At 37.0% G+C, this 15,248-nt stretch overlaps 1 protein-coding gene across 5 annotated transcripts in view; it reads right to left on the bottom strand.

Annotated features, from left to right (window-relative positions):
- NPNT (nephronectin) overlaps window positions 1-15,248 on the bottom strand; it is a 75,992-nt gene that overhangs the window by 9,790 nt on the left and 50,954 nt on the right. For all 5 annotated transcript variants that reach the window (XM_058193878.1, XM_058193880.1, XM_058193881.1 and 2 more), the window contains 5 exons: window positions 14,486-14,608; window positions 12,888-13,346; window positions 4,657-4,752; window positions 3,511-3,609; window positions 1,237-1,493 (listed from right to left, as the gene is read on the bottom strand). In XM_058193878.1, coding sequence (XP_058049861.1) covers window positions 1,237-1,493; window positions 3,511-3,609; window positions 4,657-4,752; window positions 12,888-13,346; window positions 14,486-14,608 — 1,034 coding nt within the window. The remainder of the gene's footprint in view (window positions 1-1,236; window positions 1,494-3,510; window positions 3,610-4,656; window positions 4,753-12,887; window positions 13,347-14,485; window positions 14,609-15,248) is intronic.

The raw sequence follows: 15,248 nt of genomic DNA, 5'->3' as shown, positions 1-15,248 counted from the left end.
ATGCCACCCAAATTTTGTGCACAAAGAGAAAGTGTTCTAGATTTTAAAATCATGAAATCTTGCAGTTGAACTGGGGGACTGCAATTTAAGTAGTGCTTTCAAATCTAATCAATACCAGAAGAAAAATGTTTATTGTGGAAAGATCAATAGTTTGAGAAATCTGAGAAAGAAGATATGATTTATGTTTCAAGCTCAATCCATAAAATAATACAACAGGAAATTTAGTCCAATACTGGGGAGAGTTGGGGAAGATCTTTAATTATTAGAAAGCATAATGATTAAGATCTTAGATGGTTTAATTTTTACCATGGTTCATAGAAAAAGATGCAATGCAAATACTATTTTGATAATTAACATTAAACAATCAAGACATTCACTGAAGAAATTGTAACACATATAGAGATTAATAGAACAATATGTAACTCTATTGAATATACTAAATATAAATGAAAACTCAAACTGTCCAAGGAGCTGCTGATCCAGTTCTACAGAGGAATTATTGAGTCTGTCATCTGCACATCTATAACTGTCTGGTTTGGTTCTGCAACCCAACAAGACAGACACAGACTTCAGAGGATAATTAGAACTGCAGAAAAAACAATTGCTACCAACCTGCCTTCCATTGAGAACCTGTATACTGCATGAGTCGAAAAGAGGGCTGTGAAAATATTTACAGACCCCTCACGTCCTGGACATAAACTGTTTCAACTCCTACCCTCAAAACGATGCTACAGAGCATTGCACACCAGAACAACTAGACACAAGAACAATCTTTTCCCGAATGCCATCACTCTGCTAAACAAATAATTCCCTCAACACTGTCAAACTATTTACTAAGTCTGCACTATCTTCTCATTAATCTTTTCATGGGTGGTGATTCCTACCACCCATCTCCTTCCACTTAGGACTGTAACTTTGTTGCTTGTATCCTTACAATTTATATTCCTGATTGCTTATTTGTACCGGATGACTAACATTAAGTGTTGTACCTTATGATTCTTGATGAACTTATCTTTTCTTTTATGTACACTTGGAGCATATGCACCAAAACAAATTCCTTGTGTGTCCAATCACATTTGGCCAATAAAAAAATCTATTCTATTCTATTCTATTCTATTCTATTCTATTCTATTCTATTCTATTCTATTCTATTCTATTCTATTCTATTCTAAATAATATTGTTCTCGCCCTCTCTCTCTGTTTATTTTTTTCCTTAGATCCCAGAATTGTACTCACGCTTTTGATGCCAGGTCCTTTCAATGTTATATGCGTCTGACTCCAACCATGACCTCTGTTCCTTCCCCAAATTGCTGGCCCATGAATACCAATCTTTCTGAGAAAGACTTGAAGCAAACCAGAGTGTAATCCAGACACTTTATGCCTAAAGGATAAGCACAGATCTTCGGAGCGAGCAAAATGGCCAAGTGGGAGAACCAAGCGGGCAAATCGACCTGCCTTCCCTTTGGGTTGAGAAATAGATAAATATTGTCCACCTGTTTAAAACAAAGTAGGAGGACAAAACAAATTACTTCAACATGCCCTTGAAAAAAGGAACACAATAATAAGGAATTAAATTTGTGTCTGCAACAAAAGGCTAATACTGACCACCCAGCTGTAACACTGTAAGTAATGTGAATGCAGCACTGATTTATTTATTTTAAATTATTTATACATTTCCAGGATATGTGCTATCATCTACATTTTTCTATAATGTTGCAGAAGATATTTTATCCAATTCAGATAATTGGTGAATGATCAATACTTTTTTTAAAAATCCCAAGCTCTAATAACTGAATGTTGGGTCTTGAGAAACATTTTTTGCAAAAAAATAAATAAATCTTTTCTCATCAATATTCTTTAATTATCCTATGATTTTTCATTGATGGAAGGACACTTTGGGGATCATATTTCCCAAACAAAACTAGGGCTGCAACTAAAGAAATGATACCAAAGTATTAATAATCTAATCATTTAATGAATTTCCATTATTTACTTTAGAATGTTCACACAACATTCATTCTAAGACAGAAGATAAGAGCTTTGCATTTGAAACTGTAATCTTAAAATATTTATTGCTGGAACAATTCATGTTTCTCAGGAAGTTAAAAGTATAGAAATTCTTCCACTTTCTCTTTTGGATATATGCAGGTTTGTATTCATAGATTTCAGATAACTTTAAATGTGTTCATTTATGCAAACATCTTCCCACTTCCTGTAAACATAGTATTTAGAGCCATAATTCCAGAAATATACTGAACATTTGCCATTAGTGTCTCCTCCGTGTACTTCTTCATGCCAGGATAAATAATATGTTGTGCAAAAACTATCAACTGTTAGAGGAGAACTAGAAGACTGGAATGAGTCAAAAAGGTAGTAATTTATTTCACTGTCTTTTGAGAATTCAAAAGTCTATTAAAGTTGCCATGCCACATAAACATGCTATCAATATAATAAATGTATATATATTTTGAATTTATTTTTAATATTTCAAGTTAGAAAAATTCTCTAAAGAATGTATATTTTATACAAATGTGATACTCAGAAAACAAAGGCATAGCATTAAAAGGCATAACATCTTAACTAGCCTTCCATATATACCCATGAGGGCGAACTTATGGCACGTGTGATCAAAGTGGCAGGGGAGCCATGTCACCAGGCACACACAGCGTCACCTGTTCCAGGTTTCTGGCGCACATGCGCGCACAACGATCAGCTGGTCTTTTTGCATGAAGCAGTGCCGGAAACTAGAAGAGATGGTCTTCCATTTTCCTGCATGAGCATGGGCGCCGGCCAGCTAATCGTCACATGCGCATGTGTGCCAGAAACCCGGAAGAGTAGCTGGCTGACACCAGAAGTTCAATAGCTGAAACCGGAAGTTCATTTTCGGGCACGCTCATGTGCCCTGAGCAGCTCCTCTTCCGGGTTGTAGCCCAGACACGTGCGCGCTCAGTGATGTATACTGTACATACTGTACTTGTAGTGTGGCTATATTATTTAGTTGTAATGCCCAAAGTGATTCTTTTCCAAGCCCTATTCAAGTGACTTGAGATGTCTCATTGCAACTAATTATCTAAATCTGTATTCAGAATCACAAATTATTAGTAAGTAGTTTTCCAAAGCTTCAGCTTCATAATAGGCCATACATACAGTATTTAGATTTAGATATATAGCCCTCATCAAACATTGTCAATTACAAAGAAAAGAAGTAAATTTAATATGATTTAGGAACAAAAAATGAATGAATATGCAAGAAAATTGCCTTAAGAGGTATTACCATGTCGTTCACAAACTGCTTTTCAAATTTTTCCATTCAGGGAGCAGTCGGAAGAAAATGGCCCTTGAAAATTTACATACATAGGAAAGCTAAAACAAAACTTTACATTCTAACAGAAACACTCTTCAACTCCAAATAAATCAATTGCCAGAAACTATATGCCAAGACTTTTTTTTCTTATTTCTGAGTCTTTGCTTATCGTATAGCACCTTAAATAGAAGGAAATTGAACAATACCTGAGGAGTCTTTAACAGGTTCCCAGTGTAAATCATCATTTCTTTCCTTGATCCATCCACACAAACCACCATCAAAGTTGCAACTATGAATCAGAACACCTACAGAGATTTAAAAAAAAAAAAGGCCTGCAGACTTGAGACAGGTTAACTCACTCCTCTGTAAATATGCTGGGGCTTTCATTCCAATATTTTGAACTAGATTGGTAGAGGCTAAGCTAAGTGTGAGGTTATTTATGTGTAGTCCCTTTTTGTACAAATAATTTAAAAATATATCGATCACATTTGCAAAAAGGAGCAGCTTTTATTAATCCTTCAGTTGATGAAGACAAAGAAATTCTAAGCCATTTTCCTGCTGTGCTCTTCTCTTCATTTCTGCTTTTAGAAAAGTATGGGATGCCCAATTTAATTAAAATTTGCCATATTGGGGCAAAGTTGTGTAGATTTCATTAGATTTATCCTACTACTTTCATTCTATCATATATCTATCTCACCCAAATTTTGTGCACAAAGAGGAAGCGTTCTAGATTTTAAAATCATGAATTCTTGCAACTGAAGTGGGGAACTGCAATGTGCTTTCAAATCTAATAAATACCTGAAGGAAAAATGGTTATTGTGGAAAAACCAATATTTCGAGAATCTGGGGAAGAAGAAGTGCTTTATATGTTTCATTTACTACTTACTTCAGAATTCAAGGAATGGCTTTTAGTACGTAGAGTTCTCATTTTATACTGCAAGCATGACTGGTTTGTACACATTATTAAAGTACACATATGCGCACATATTCTTAGGAATGTGGTACATAACAAACAGTAATCTTACCAGTGCTTTCTACAATGCTAGCTACATCCAAAGTGACAAAGTGCAAAGGGCCGTGGATAGCTCAGGCTGTTAGGAGCCTGTTATTAGAACACAATAGCCTGCAATTACTGCAGGTTCAAGCCCAGCCCAAGGTTGACTCAGCCTTCCATCCTTTATAAGGTAGGTAAAATGAGGACCCAGATTGTTGGGGGGGCAATAAGTTGACTTTGTAAATATACAAATAGAATGAGACTATTGCCTTATACACTGTAAGCGCCCTGAGTCTTCGGAAAAGGGCGGGATATAAATGTAAATAAATAAAATAAATAAATAAATAAAAATAAATACCTGGATCATCATTTGCTTCATCCTCAGTGGCACTTATCCCTTGTTCAATTTCAAATGTTTCCAAGAGATGATTGTTCACTCCAGGCTGGCGGGGAACTGGAAGAGAAACCATTAAGCCATTAAAAAAGAAACAATAAAACAGAGAAGGAAGTCAGTCGCAGATTATTACATAGATTACCCACCAACCTACTGTCAAGCTTCACTGCAAAAGCCATTTGGGTGAGCTTGTAAGAAATACAAGGATTTCAGCTAAGCAATAAGTATTGAGGCCACAACCAATTGCTATGACTCATGAAGAAGTCTATAGAGCACGAGTGTCAAGCTCGTGGCATCATGTTACTGTCATGTGATGTATTGTGATGTTTTTCCCCTTCATGGAGCTGAGGTGGGCATGCTCTGCATGTGACGCATCCAGCCTGTGGGCCGCCACTTTGACACCCCTGCTATAGAGGGAGAACCATATTCAAGTCCTCTTGCATTTCCTTCCTAACAGCTTTTGAACAGGCTAGTTCGCTTCAATCTTCGTTTCTGCTTCCATTGTCAAACTGCTCTGTTTTCATTTTTTTCTTAATATCCCAACCACGTTACAGATAATCAGCCATATTGTGAGAAATATTCTTATACAAGTGTGATGCGTCTTCTGATCTATTTGATGCTTCAGCAACTGAGATGACCTTTCCTCACTCTGAAAGAGAAGCGATGATATGAACTCCTAATTTAGACAACACAATAGTGATATTTTAATGAAATATTGAATATTGAAGTAGACATTGCTTAAGAATTTTGAGCTTGTCTACACAAAGAAATAAATTCTTGTACGTATGCCATTTTAATTTTCTGGAAAAACATGAATACTATAATTACAGTACAGCAACGATGTTGAATATATTTTTGGTGGCACATAGCATTATTTATTTCTTAGATATATATGCTGTCAGCACAACCTGCACGATAGTTTGCAATAAATATAATTGATACTAAAACCAGAAGTAAATAATATCAACCTCTGAAATTTAAAATGATGGAAGATGTGAATTGTTTTAAAAGAATCTGAATAAAATATCAGTAATTAGCCCGTCTTAAAAGTGTTGTAGAAAAATATGCTTCAAAAGATCCTTTTTATTAGGGGAGAAAAAATCTGGAACATCTGCTGTTCTCACTGCTAAAAAGAAAAACCGGAATGATGCCACAGGCCAGATAATTCATGGAAACTGTTCTTTCACTAAGATAGTTTTGGTTTTTAGTTGTGACTGTTCAGACACAGGCCTGATTGAGAGCAGTCTGCTTGAACAGCTAATATGTGATAGGCTTTTATTTGGTATCTGGGTATGAATTTTGCCCTTCGGTATCCCCCACTGTGATGTGATATGAGGCACAGTTTTATTTTCCATTATTTTGTATAACATGCATTTATGTTTTTAAATTAAGACATGAAAGGCAAAATGCACATCCTATGAACCATTTTAAATGGCTAACTTTTCTGGTGAGCCACCACTGGAGAATCCGTTGCCTGTGGGCCTTCACCCTTCCAGGACAATCTAATGCTCCTTTCCAATTTTCAGGAAAAGAACACTGTCACTGTTCCTACTCTACTCCATATGCAGGAATGATCAAATCCCAATCCTGCAGTATTCCTCAGAATTTCTCTTTAGTTTCTCCAATTACAATTAACAGATGGAAAAGGAGAATGGGAGGCTACTAGCTACAGTGACCACTGCTACTTTTCTTTTTGCCAGTAATGTCTAGAGTAAAACTGTAGTTGGAGTTGGCAACCAGACATTTTGGAATTCAATTTATATCAGCTAGTACAAGTATCCTTCTCTTACAACCATTTGTTTAGAACCCTGGTAGCACAGTGGTTAGAATGTAGTACTGCAGGCTAACTCTGTCCACAGTCTGGAGTTCAATCCTGATGGGGCTCATGGTTGACTCATCCTTCCATCCTTCCAGTAAAATGAGGACCTAGATTGTTGGGGACAATATGTTGACACTATAAATCATTCAAAGAGTGCTGTAAAGCACTATGGAGTGGTATACAAGTCTATATGCTATTGCTATTTTTGTTTAGCAACTGTTCAAAGTTATGACACCATTGAAAAAAATAATTTACAACCGATCCTCACACTTAATGATTGTTGCAGTGTCCATGTAATCATGTAATCAGATTTGGGTGCCTGGCAACCAGCATGTATTTACAATGGTTTCAACATTCTGGGTTCATGTGATTGCCATCTGAAACCTTTCCAATCAGTTTCTGACAAAGCTTAGCTTCTGATTCAAAGCTAAGTTAATGGAGGAAGCCAACTGGGTGCTCCATTACTGGAAGTTTTTAAGAAGAGCTTGCATGGCCATTTGTATAGGACAGTGATGGTTAACCTTTTTGGTGCTGAGTGCACACAGCCTCTTGCACCAACCTGGAAGCCAAAACGGGGCACGGGGGCACCGTGCAAGCCCCACCCCACCCCATTTTGGGCCTGAAAAGCCTCCTGCACCAACCTGCACCCCTATGCATGCATCCCACCCCTCAACACATGCACACACATGTCCTCGATGTGCCCCGCCCCCCAGGTGGCACAGACCCAAAGACCAGCTGGCCGGCGGGAAACACAGGCACATGCATGGTGGTTGGGCTGGGGCGACGGCTGGCGTGCCCGCAGAGAGGGCTCTGCGTGCCATAGGTTCACCATCATGGGTATAGGGTTTCCTGCTTGAGCAGGGGGTTGGACTAGAAGACACCCCCCCAAGCTCCCTTCCAACTCTGTTATTATGTCATTTATTTAACAACTGTGTGATTCATTTAACAACCAGGGCAGAAAGGTAACAAAAACTAGTGTGACCCACTTAATGACTGTCTTGCTTAAAGACAGGAGTTCTGGTCCCAATTGTGGTTTTAAGCCAAGAATTATCTGTATAGTAAACCTAACCCTAACCGTATGTAACATATACCCTGATACATGGTCACCATAAAGTTTGTGACTTTGTTAAGAATCAAGATCTGTGTGCGAAAAAAGTATGCTTCCTAAGGCTAAATTCTTGTTGACAATACAATAGAAGAGGCAAGCAATATGCATACTACAGGTAAGTAGAGAGAACATCTTTCCCAATTAAATCATTATGACATTCTTTTTGGAAAAAAAATATAATTCTTTGTAACAATAATAGCATCAACACACTTAAATTTAAAATTACCTTTCAATGTCCACAACTTTTATCTCAAAAGTTCCTCCTAATTTGGAGCTAGGCCTACAAAAGGATCTAAATCTTTTGAAAGAATAATGCCTTAGGCCCTTTGCCACATGAAAGCTTGACAAATTGATGTAATCCAAAACACCAAAGGAATTTCACATGCAAAACTGTAGAGCTGGGCCTTTGATTTCATGTATAACAACTAAAGAATAACATGCAATTATTATAGCTTTGGACTACTCATATCAATATCTCTAAATGCCAAACTATTTGTGCTGTGTAAGTAATATTTTCCAGAGAAACCAGCAAAAAACATGAGTGTTGAGCCCTTGATATTAAAGTTATAATTCTTTCAGATTTACAGTCTGAATTTTTTAACTTCTGAACAGACATGCCTAGGATCTTACAATAGGGACAATAAGCCTATCCTGATAGGTATATATAATTAATCCTTTACAGAAAAAAAACCCTTTTCCTTTGGTTTTAAAGGTAAAGGTTCCCCACACATGCATGCTAGTCATTTCCAACTGTAGCGGCGGTGCTCATATCTGTTTCTAAGCCAGCACTGTCTGAAGATGTCTCAAGATGTAGTCATGTGGCCGGTATGACTGAACGCCAAATGCGCACGGAGCGCTCTTACCTTCCCACCAAAGTGGTCCCTATTTTTCTTCTTGCATTTTTTACGTGCTTTCAAACTGCTAGGTTGGCAGAAGCTGGGACAAGTAATAGGAGCTCACCCTATTACGCGGCACTAGGGATTCAAACTGCTGAACTGGCAACCTTCTGATTAACAAGCTCAGTGTCTTAGCCACTGAGGAATTCACTATTCTGCACTAAAAACCACAGTAGGTAAAGAGCACCTAGCTATATATAAAAAGGAGAAGACTGCAGAGTGAACTAATTTGAGTGATTTATTAGTTAAGATTCTGTGGATTCATTAAAAGAGTTTCCTCAATTAATTACACATCCTTGCATCTCTAAGCAACGATAGATTTCTAAGTAGCAGCCCATCTCTTCTCCCCTCCCCCATTCCCCAAGCCCTGTTATTTCACCTCAATCTGGTGGTCAAGTTTCTGGGGGTATGAATGAAAAACATAAGGAGTATATACCAAAAATAAAAGCTGGTTTGAGAATTCACCTATAGTATAAAGGTTATCTCAGCTGCCTAGCTAAAGCAAGCAGGTGCCCATATTAGACAGTAGCAATATGGGAAGATGAAGGAGGTACATGATCTTTTTAGACACAACAGCAAATCTATTATTTGAATTGGTATGCTAAGGGTCACAAGGTGCATGAGTCAGAGAAGAAGAAAAAAACCAGGATGGAAGCATGGTGAAATTCTGTATAGCAGAGATGTCAACTCCAACATACTTTAGAAGATATTCCCTATTCATAAGAACCTGTACAAATGAAAGATGAAATTTGACCGGCATTTTTATTATTACAAATTTGATGATGAGAAAGAACAGAATGATCAACAACAAGCTCCATGGATATAATTACAACAGTGATAAGTACACTGTGAGGAAACCTGAAAATTTAGGATGGGAACAGATTATCTTGGTGGATGTCTACATGTGTGGTTATTAAGATTAGTTGCTGATTGAGGATGTATCATTAATTGATAAGTCAAAGCATCTCCAGTTCTTCCAAGCTCATCCTAGTCTGCCCGGCTAAACAGAAAGTGATAAACCTTAATGTTTATTCATTACGAAGCAGGATCATCTACACACATGGAATTGGAAAGATAAACTACTGTCAGTTGTAAGCACTTTCAAAAGCCCAAGTATAGTTAATTTCACTGTCCTTCATTTTAAAGGAAAACATTTGCACAGATTCAGAAAAATAGTCAGAGACTTAAATTGTGAGTTCCAAACCTGTTCCAACTTGATATGTTCTCAAAAGCATTTCCACAGGCTATAATATGTATTATATTGAGAAAAAATGTGTGTGTGTGTGTGTGTGTTGTGTGTGTGTGTGTGTTGTGTGTGTGTGTGAATTGTTTTTAACCCAATATAGTGCCTGTATCTTCCCTTTTTTTCTGTTCACTTACGTCCAATTCTCAGAGACCACCTGGATACATCCCTGCAGTTTTCTTGGCAAGGTTTTTCAGAAGTGGTTTGCCATTGCCTCCTTTCTAGGTCTGAGGTAAACTGACTGGCTCGAGGTCACCCAGCTGATATTGGGTCTAAGGCAGAACTAGAACTCATAGTCTCCCAGTTTCTAGCCTGATGTCTTAATCGCTATACCAAACCTTGATTTTAATACAGCACTTTATCATTTGAAGATAAGAAGCTATATATATTAAATTCTGGAAAACTGAATGAATGATTGCAAGATAGCCACATGATGAAAGATTAGAGCAAGTAAATGAAATTGTGTACCTAGGTGGGATGCTTATTAAAAACAGGGAAATGGGTAGAGAAATGTTTTAAGCTGTGTCGATATTAATAGAAATGAATGAGTAGCAACAACTTATTTGATTTATTATTTATGTTTCGTCCAAACTCAATATTGGACTAAAATGGAATAGCATGCAAGTATAATTAAAGAGAAGGAGGAGAGGAGAAATATTGTGATGCTGTTGCATCAAATGATGACTTCAGCCGAGAAAATATTTTATAGAGAGTCTAGATTTTATTCAGCTAAATAGGTTGTAAAAAATACTTTTAAAAGTAAAAGAAAGCTCTGATGATCAGGCAGTTCAGCTGGGATCGTCAGAGCTTTTTTTTTTTTATCTTTTAAAAGCATTTTTTACAACCTATTCAGCCGAAGAGGTTGTAAAAAAATGCTTTTAAAAGTAAAAAAAGGCTCTGACGATCGTGCGACTCAGCTGTGATCTTTAGAGCCTTTTTTAACCTTTTAAAAGCATTTTTTAAAAGAAGCGGCAAGCGGGCAAGCGGGTGACCAGGCATTGGGTGGGCATGGGGGACCGGGGGGGGGGAAGGAGGCAGGGATTTTTGCTACCGGTTCTCGGAACCACCCGCCGCCATTGCTACCGGATCAACTGATCCGGTCCGAACCGGGAGCATTTCACCCCTGATAATGAAGCTACTTCATTAGTTCACCTGTCTTCTGTGGCCACAGGCCTCCTAGCATGACCAGATCTTGAGGGACCTTCAAAATCTTAGATGTGATGAAGCCATCCTCATCTCAGGAGGGAGTGGGACAGTGTAGAGATTGTAAATATTTTAACAGATTTTCCTGAACATTAGCTATTTTGTGAATGTGCCATATTGCCAATCATAGTTCAGTTTTTTTTTCCATCATAAATACACAATAAGCATCCCCTTGCATTGCATATTAGACATTATGAGCAAAACAATGATATCTGTGCAATTTACATATTATTCACTTTTCATTCGCTGGATTTATTTACAGTATTTATTTATTTATAACATTTATATGCTGCCTATCTTGTATCCAACAACTCTGGGTGGCAGAGTCCTATCCTGAGTGTTTGGTAACAATGTTTGCAAAATAATTTTTAAAGAACCCTTAATAATTCTTACAGAGGATTATGATGTGATAACATCTTTTTTTTCCAAAAACACTGGGTATTCTTAGATAATACCTTCATCTTCCTCAAGCTTAACTGCTGCATTTTCTGCCCCTAATTTATGAGGACTTTATACCTACAATATATATTAAAGGTGGGAGATTCAAATGAACTGCTTTTTGGGGGGAAGAAAAAAACTGTCTTAAGAAAGTATTTTACTAGGAGTTGCTGAAATACAGCCAAAATCACTCCCAAAGTTATTCAGGAATGCACTTGTCCACGCAAGATAACAAAATTCATTTTCTATTAGCTATGCAATGTAACCATTCTGAGCACCAAAGACTTTTCAAAATACACTGCAAACTCTATAATTAACATCAGTTGTGATGCTAAAAATGAAACAGAGCACTGGTGTATTTCTTGGCATGCATTCCAAAACATGCAAGTCATCAAATGTAATTTGTGGCATGAAGCTGGCTTGGCATGAAAGTACTTCAATATTTGTAAGACATCTCTCTAAAATGATGCTCCCTACTGAAGGAGCACCTTTGGAACCATGAGTTCTAAATGTCTCCCATTTGATGAGCAGATTCCATAAAGCAGAAATCAACAATTACCAGTAGATTTAACTTGACTTTCCATTTGATTCTTGAGCAAGTAGCCACAAGATGGCTTTGAGAATTGTCACGAAACAACACGTCTCTCAAAAACTAAACTAAACTTGGGTCCAAAATATTAACCCATTACATACTTGGTATTGATTTTTTTAAATTCATAGCCAAATTTCCTATATCACAGCATTCCATTCAATTTTCAAATGTCCATCTGTTATGATTGGACATGTTGATCTAGATTTTTCTAGAACAGACCACAAGCTACAAGTCCAGCATTCTATTCCCACAACGAACAAATGCCCAATGTCAGAAGGAAGTCAACTTGCAAACAAAACATGATGAAAGTAACAACATCCCCCAACACATGTCCCTTACCATATAATATTCGCATTGCCTCTGATAGTGGAAGCATCTAACTATCATGATTAGCTGCTATAGATTATCTTATTCTCCATAAATGTGTCTACACTGTTTGTGACAGTGAGGGAAATCTTATTTTGAGCATCAGGAGAACATCAAGTTATACCAGATCTTGTGATACAATATTCCAAATAGTAATTATGTGCTTTTAAAACCATCCTTCAGTGCATAATCCTGGTTTGTACTAAGAGGGGTAGAGAAAAGGGTTTTGCCACACCGGACATAAATGTATTCATTTTTATTATTCCTTTCTTTTCATTCTTTAAAAGTAGTTTATAACAGTAAGTGATAGTATAGAAATACCCTGAGACAAAATTTAGAGTTTTAGATTCTAAAATGTCACCTTGTGGATCAATATTAAAAACATGTTGTTTAACCCCCCACAAATAGTTTTGTTCTAACCCATCACTCTCTCCCCTTCTTCTCCTATTCCTGCTCCCTGACTGATGAATTTAGTTTAGTTAATTAACTAGATTTCACATGAACACATAAGAAAATCTAGGCTTACTTACTAAATACATCTCCTCTGGGTTTCTGTGGCTCAATTGGGATCCAATTGTCAACCGTAAGTCCTGGTTGTGGTGTAGTTTCGCTAGGAAAAGGCAGAGGCTCCTCAGTTACTACTTGCGGCATTGTTGTTGTTACAGGCTTAAACGGTACTGTGGATTGTTGGGGAGGACTTGTCACTGGTGGAGATCTTGTCACTGGCCTGAAAGCTGGTCTTGTCGTGGCAGGTTGTGTTGCCAATCTGGTATATGGTTTGTATGTTGGTTTCACAGTTGGTTTTGCTGTTGTCTTCACATAAGGCTTTGGTGTAATTACATACGGTATATAAGGCAATTGGACGGGATATTTTGTACCACCAGATTCAGATATTCTGTTGGTCATGCCACTGCTTCCTTTCAGAAAAGTTGAATTGCTTTTAAATACACTATAGGGGTTAGATGGATCAATCATAACTTTAGGAATCTCTGGCAAGGAAGAACCGAAAAATGTGCAAAGTTAAGAAATGATGCATTGTTAACACTAACAAAAACAACCACAAAACAAAACAAAACACAGGATTTCTAGACTAATATAATATAAAAGTATTATGTTGTTTGCTCATAGCTCTGTGGATATCAGAATTAAAGATATTTCTATCTTTAATTCATGAGTACAATTTTCATATCTACATGGAATTATCAAACATTCAAAGGGATATATTTTCCCCCTTAAATTGGATATGTAGTCTTCAAAATAAATAGGACTTCTATAGTTCCAACAAAACTAGATAGCACCAGTGCATTTTAATAGTAACAGAAATTATTTAGGTGTATGTTTGTAAACTTGGCGGAGGCTTCAAGGTTTTAAACTTGTAAAATGTATAAGCAAATACACCTGGGCTTAAATATTATTTAAATTAAATGATTGAAGCAGGGGTGAAATCCAGCAGGTTCTGACAGGTTCTGGAGAACCAGTAGTGGAAATTTTGAGTAGTTTGGAGAACCAGCAAATACCATCTCTGGCTGGTCCCAGAGTGGGGTGGGACTGGAGATTTTGCAATATCCTCCTCCCAGGAGTGGGGAGGGAATGGAGATTTTGCAGTATCCTTCCCCTCTAACGCCTACCAAGCCACACCCACCAAGCCACACCACACCCATCAAGCCACACTCACAGAACCAGTAGTAAAAAAATTTGAATTTCACTACTGGGTTGAGGTATTTGTTCAATAGAAGAAAGCACATTCTTCTTGGCGCATACACTGGACAAATTACCTCATCATAGAATTCCAGCCACTACAAACACCCTACCAACTTTGAAAAATATATTTTTACACCAGCCTTTTAATATGGCTACCAAAATGGTATAGATGTCCAGATGGCAATCGGATAGCGGCAAAGATTTTGAGTTTACAGTGTTTCCCTATGACCACCCAGGGGTTATCTGGATATAAGTAGTCCAAATGTCATAGCCCTAATATTAAGGCTCTTAAAACTTTCAGAATATTCTTCTTTTCTTTAAGTGTAACTGAAACTGAGATAACCATAAATGGTTCTAAAAATTAGCTTCACAAAGAGGTCATGTCTAATTTGGATTCAGAATACAAGATTAAAGGATCATTACATACTTATGCAGTTTAATCCATCACCTCTGTACCCTTCTTTGCATTTACATTTGTAAGACCCTAGTGTATTGTAACACTGGGAATAACCTCCACACTGATATTGGCCAAGAGAACATTCATCTATGTCTGTAACGGGGGGAAAAGGAGAAAAATACCATTTTAATGATAACAGTCACACATTTGCATTTTCAAATTAACATTCTTTCTTGTAAAAAAATTGAAATAAATCCCATTGCTGTATTAAAATACTGAAATGCTAATGGTGAAAATTAAGATAGTAAACAAATTATATGAAGAGCCTTGAATAAATCTCAAATTTTAAGGTCTCGGGACTTATACGAGCAACAAAATAATAAAAGATCAGAAGTTTTAGATAGTTGAGTTTTGACTTCTAAACTTTTCTGTGATAATAGAATACTGCAGGCTACAAAAAAGAACTACATATTACAGGATGGATTCACATTGCTTGAAATTAATGGCATGCTGTCTGGTGATCTTAAAAGTTGAATTTTTTGAGATATTTGAATCCAGCCAAAAATTTGCCTCATTTCCACCAGCCTGGTTCTAATAGTTTTTAAGTTTCTCTTCATTTTCTCCATAATTCAGGTCTTTCAGATCCGGGCATAAAAAGCCCATATAATCAATAGATGATGTTAATGTGTTTATAGCCCAAATGGCTATCATAAATTTTACAGAAGATAAGGAAGTTACCTCCTACAGCTCTCAATTTAGCTCTAGCATAGATAAGTGTGAGTTCACTTTGGTA

Source organism: Ahaetulla prasina, chromosome 8 (assembly GCF_028640845.1).
Source record: "Ahaetulla prasina isolate Xishuangbanna chromosome 8, ASM2864084v1, whole genome shotgun sequence".
Lineage (NCBI taxonomy): Eukaryota > Metazoa > Chordata > Lepidosauria > Squamata > Colubridae > Ahaetulla > Ahaetulla prasina.
Note: the sequence above shows the minus strand (reverse complement) of the source record. Positions and strands in the feature narration are given on the sequence as shown.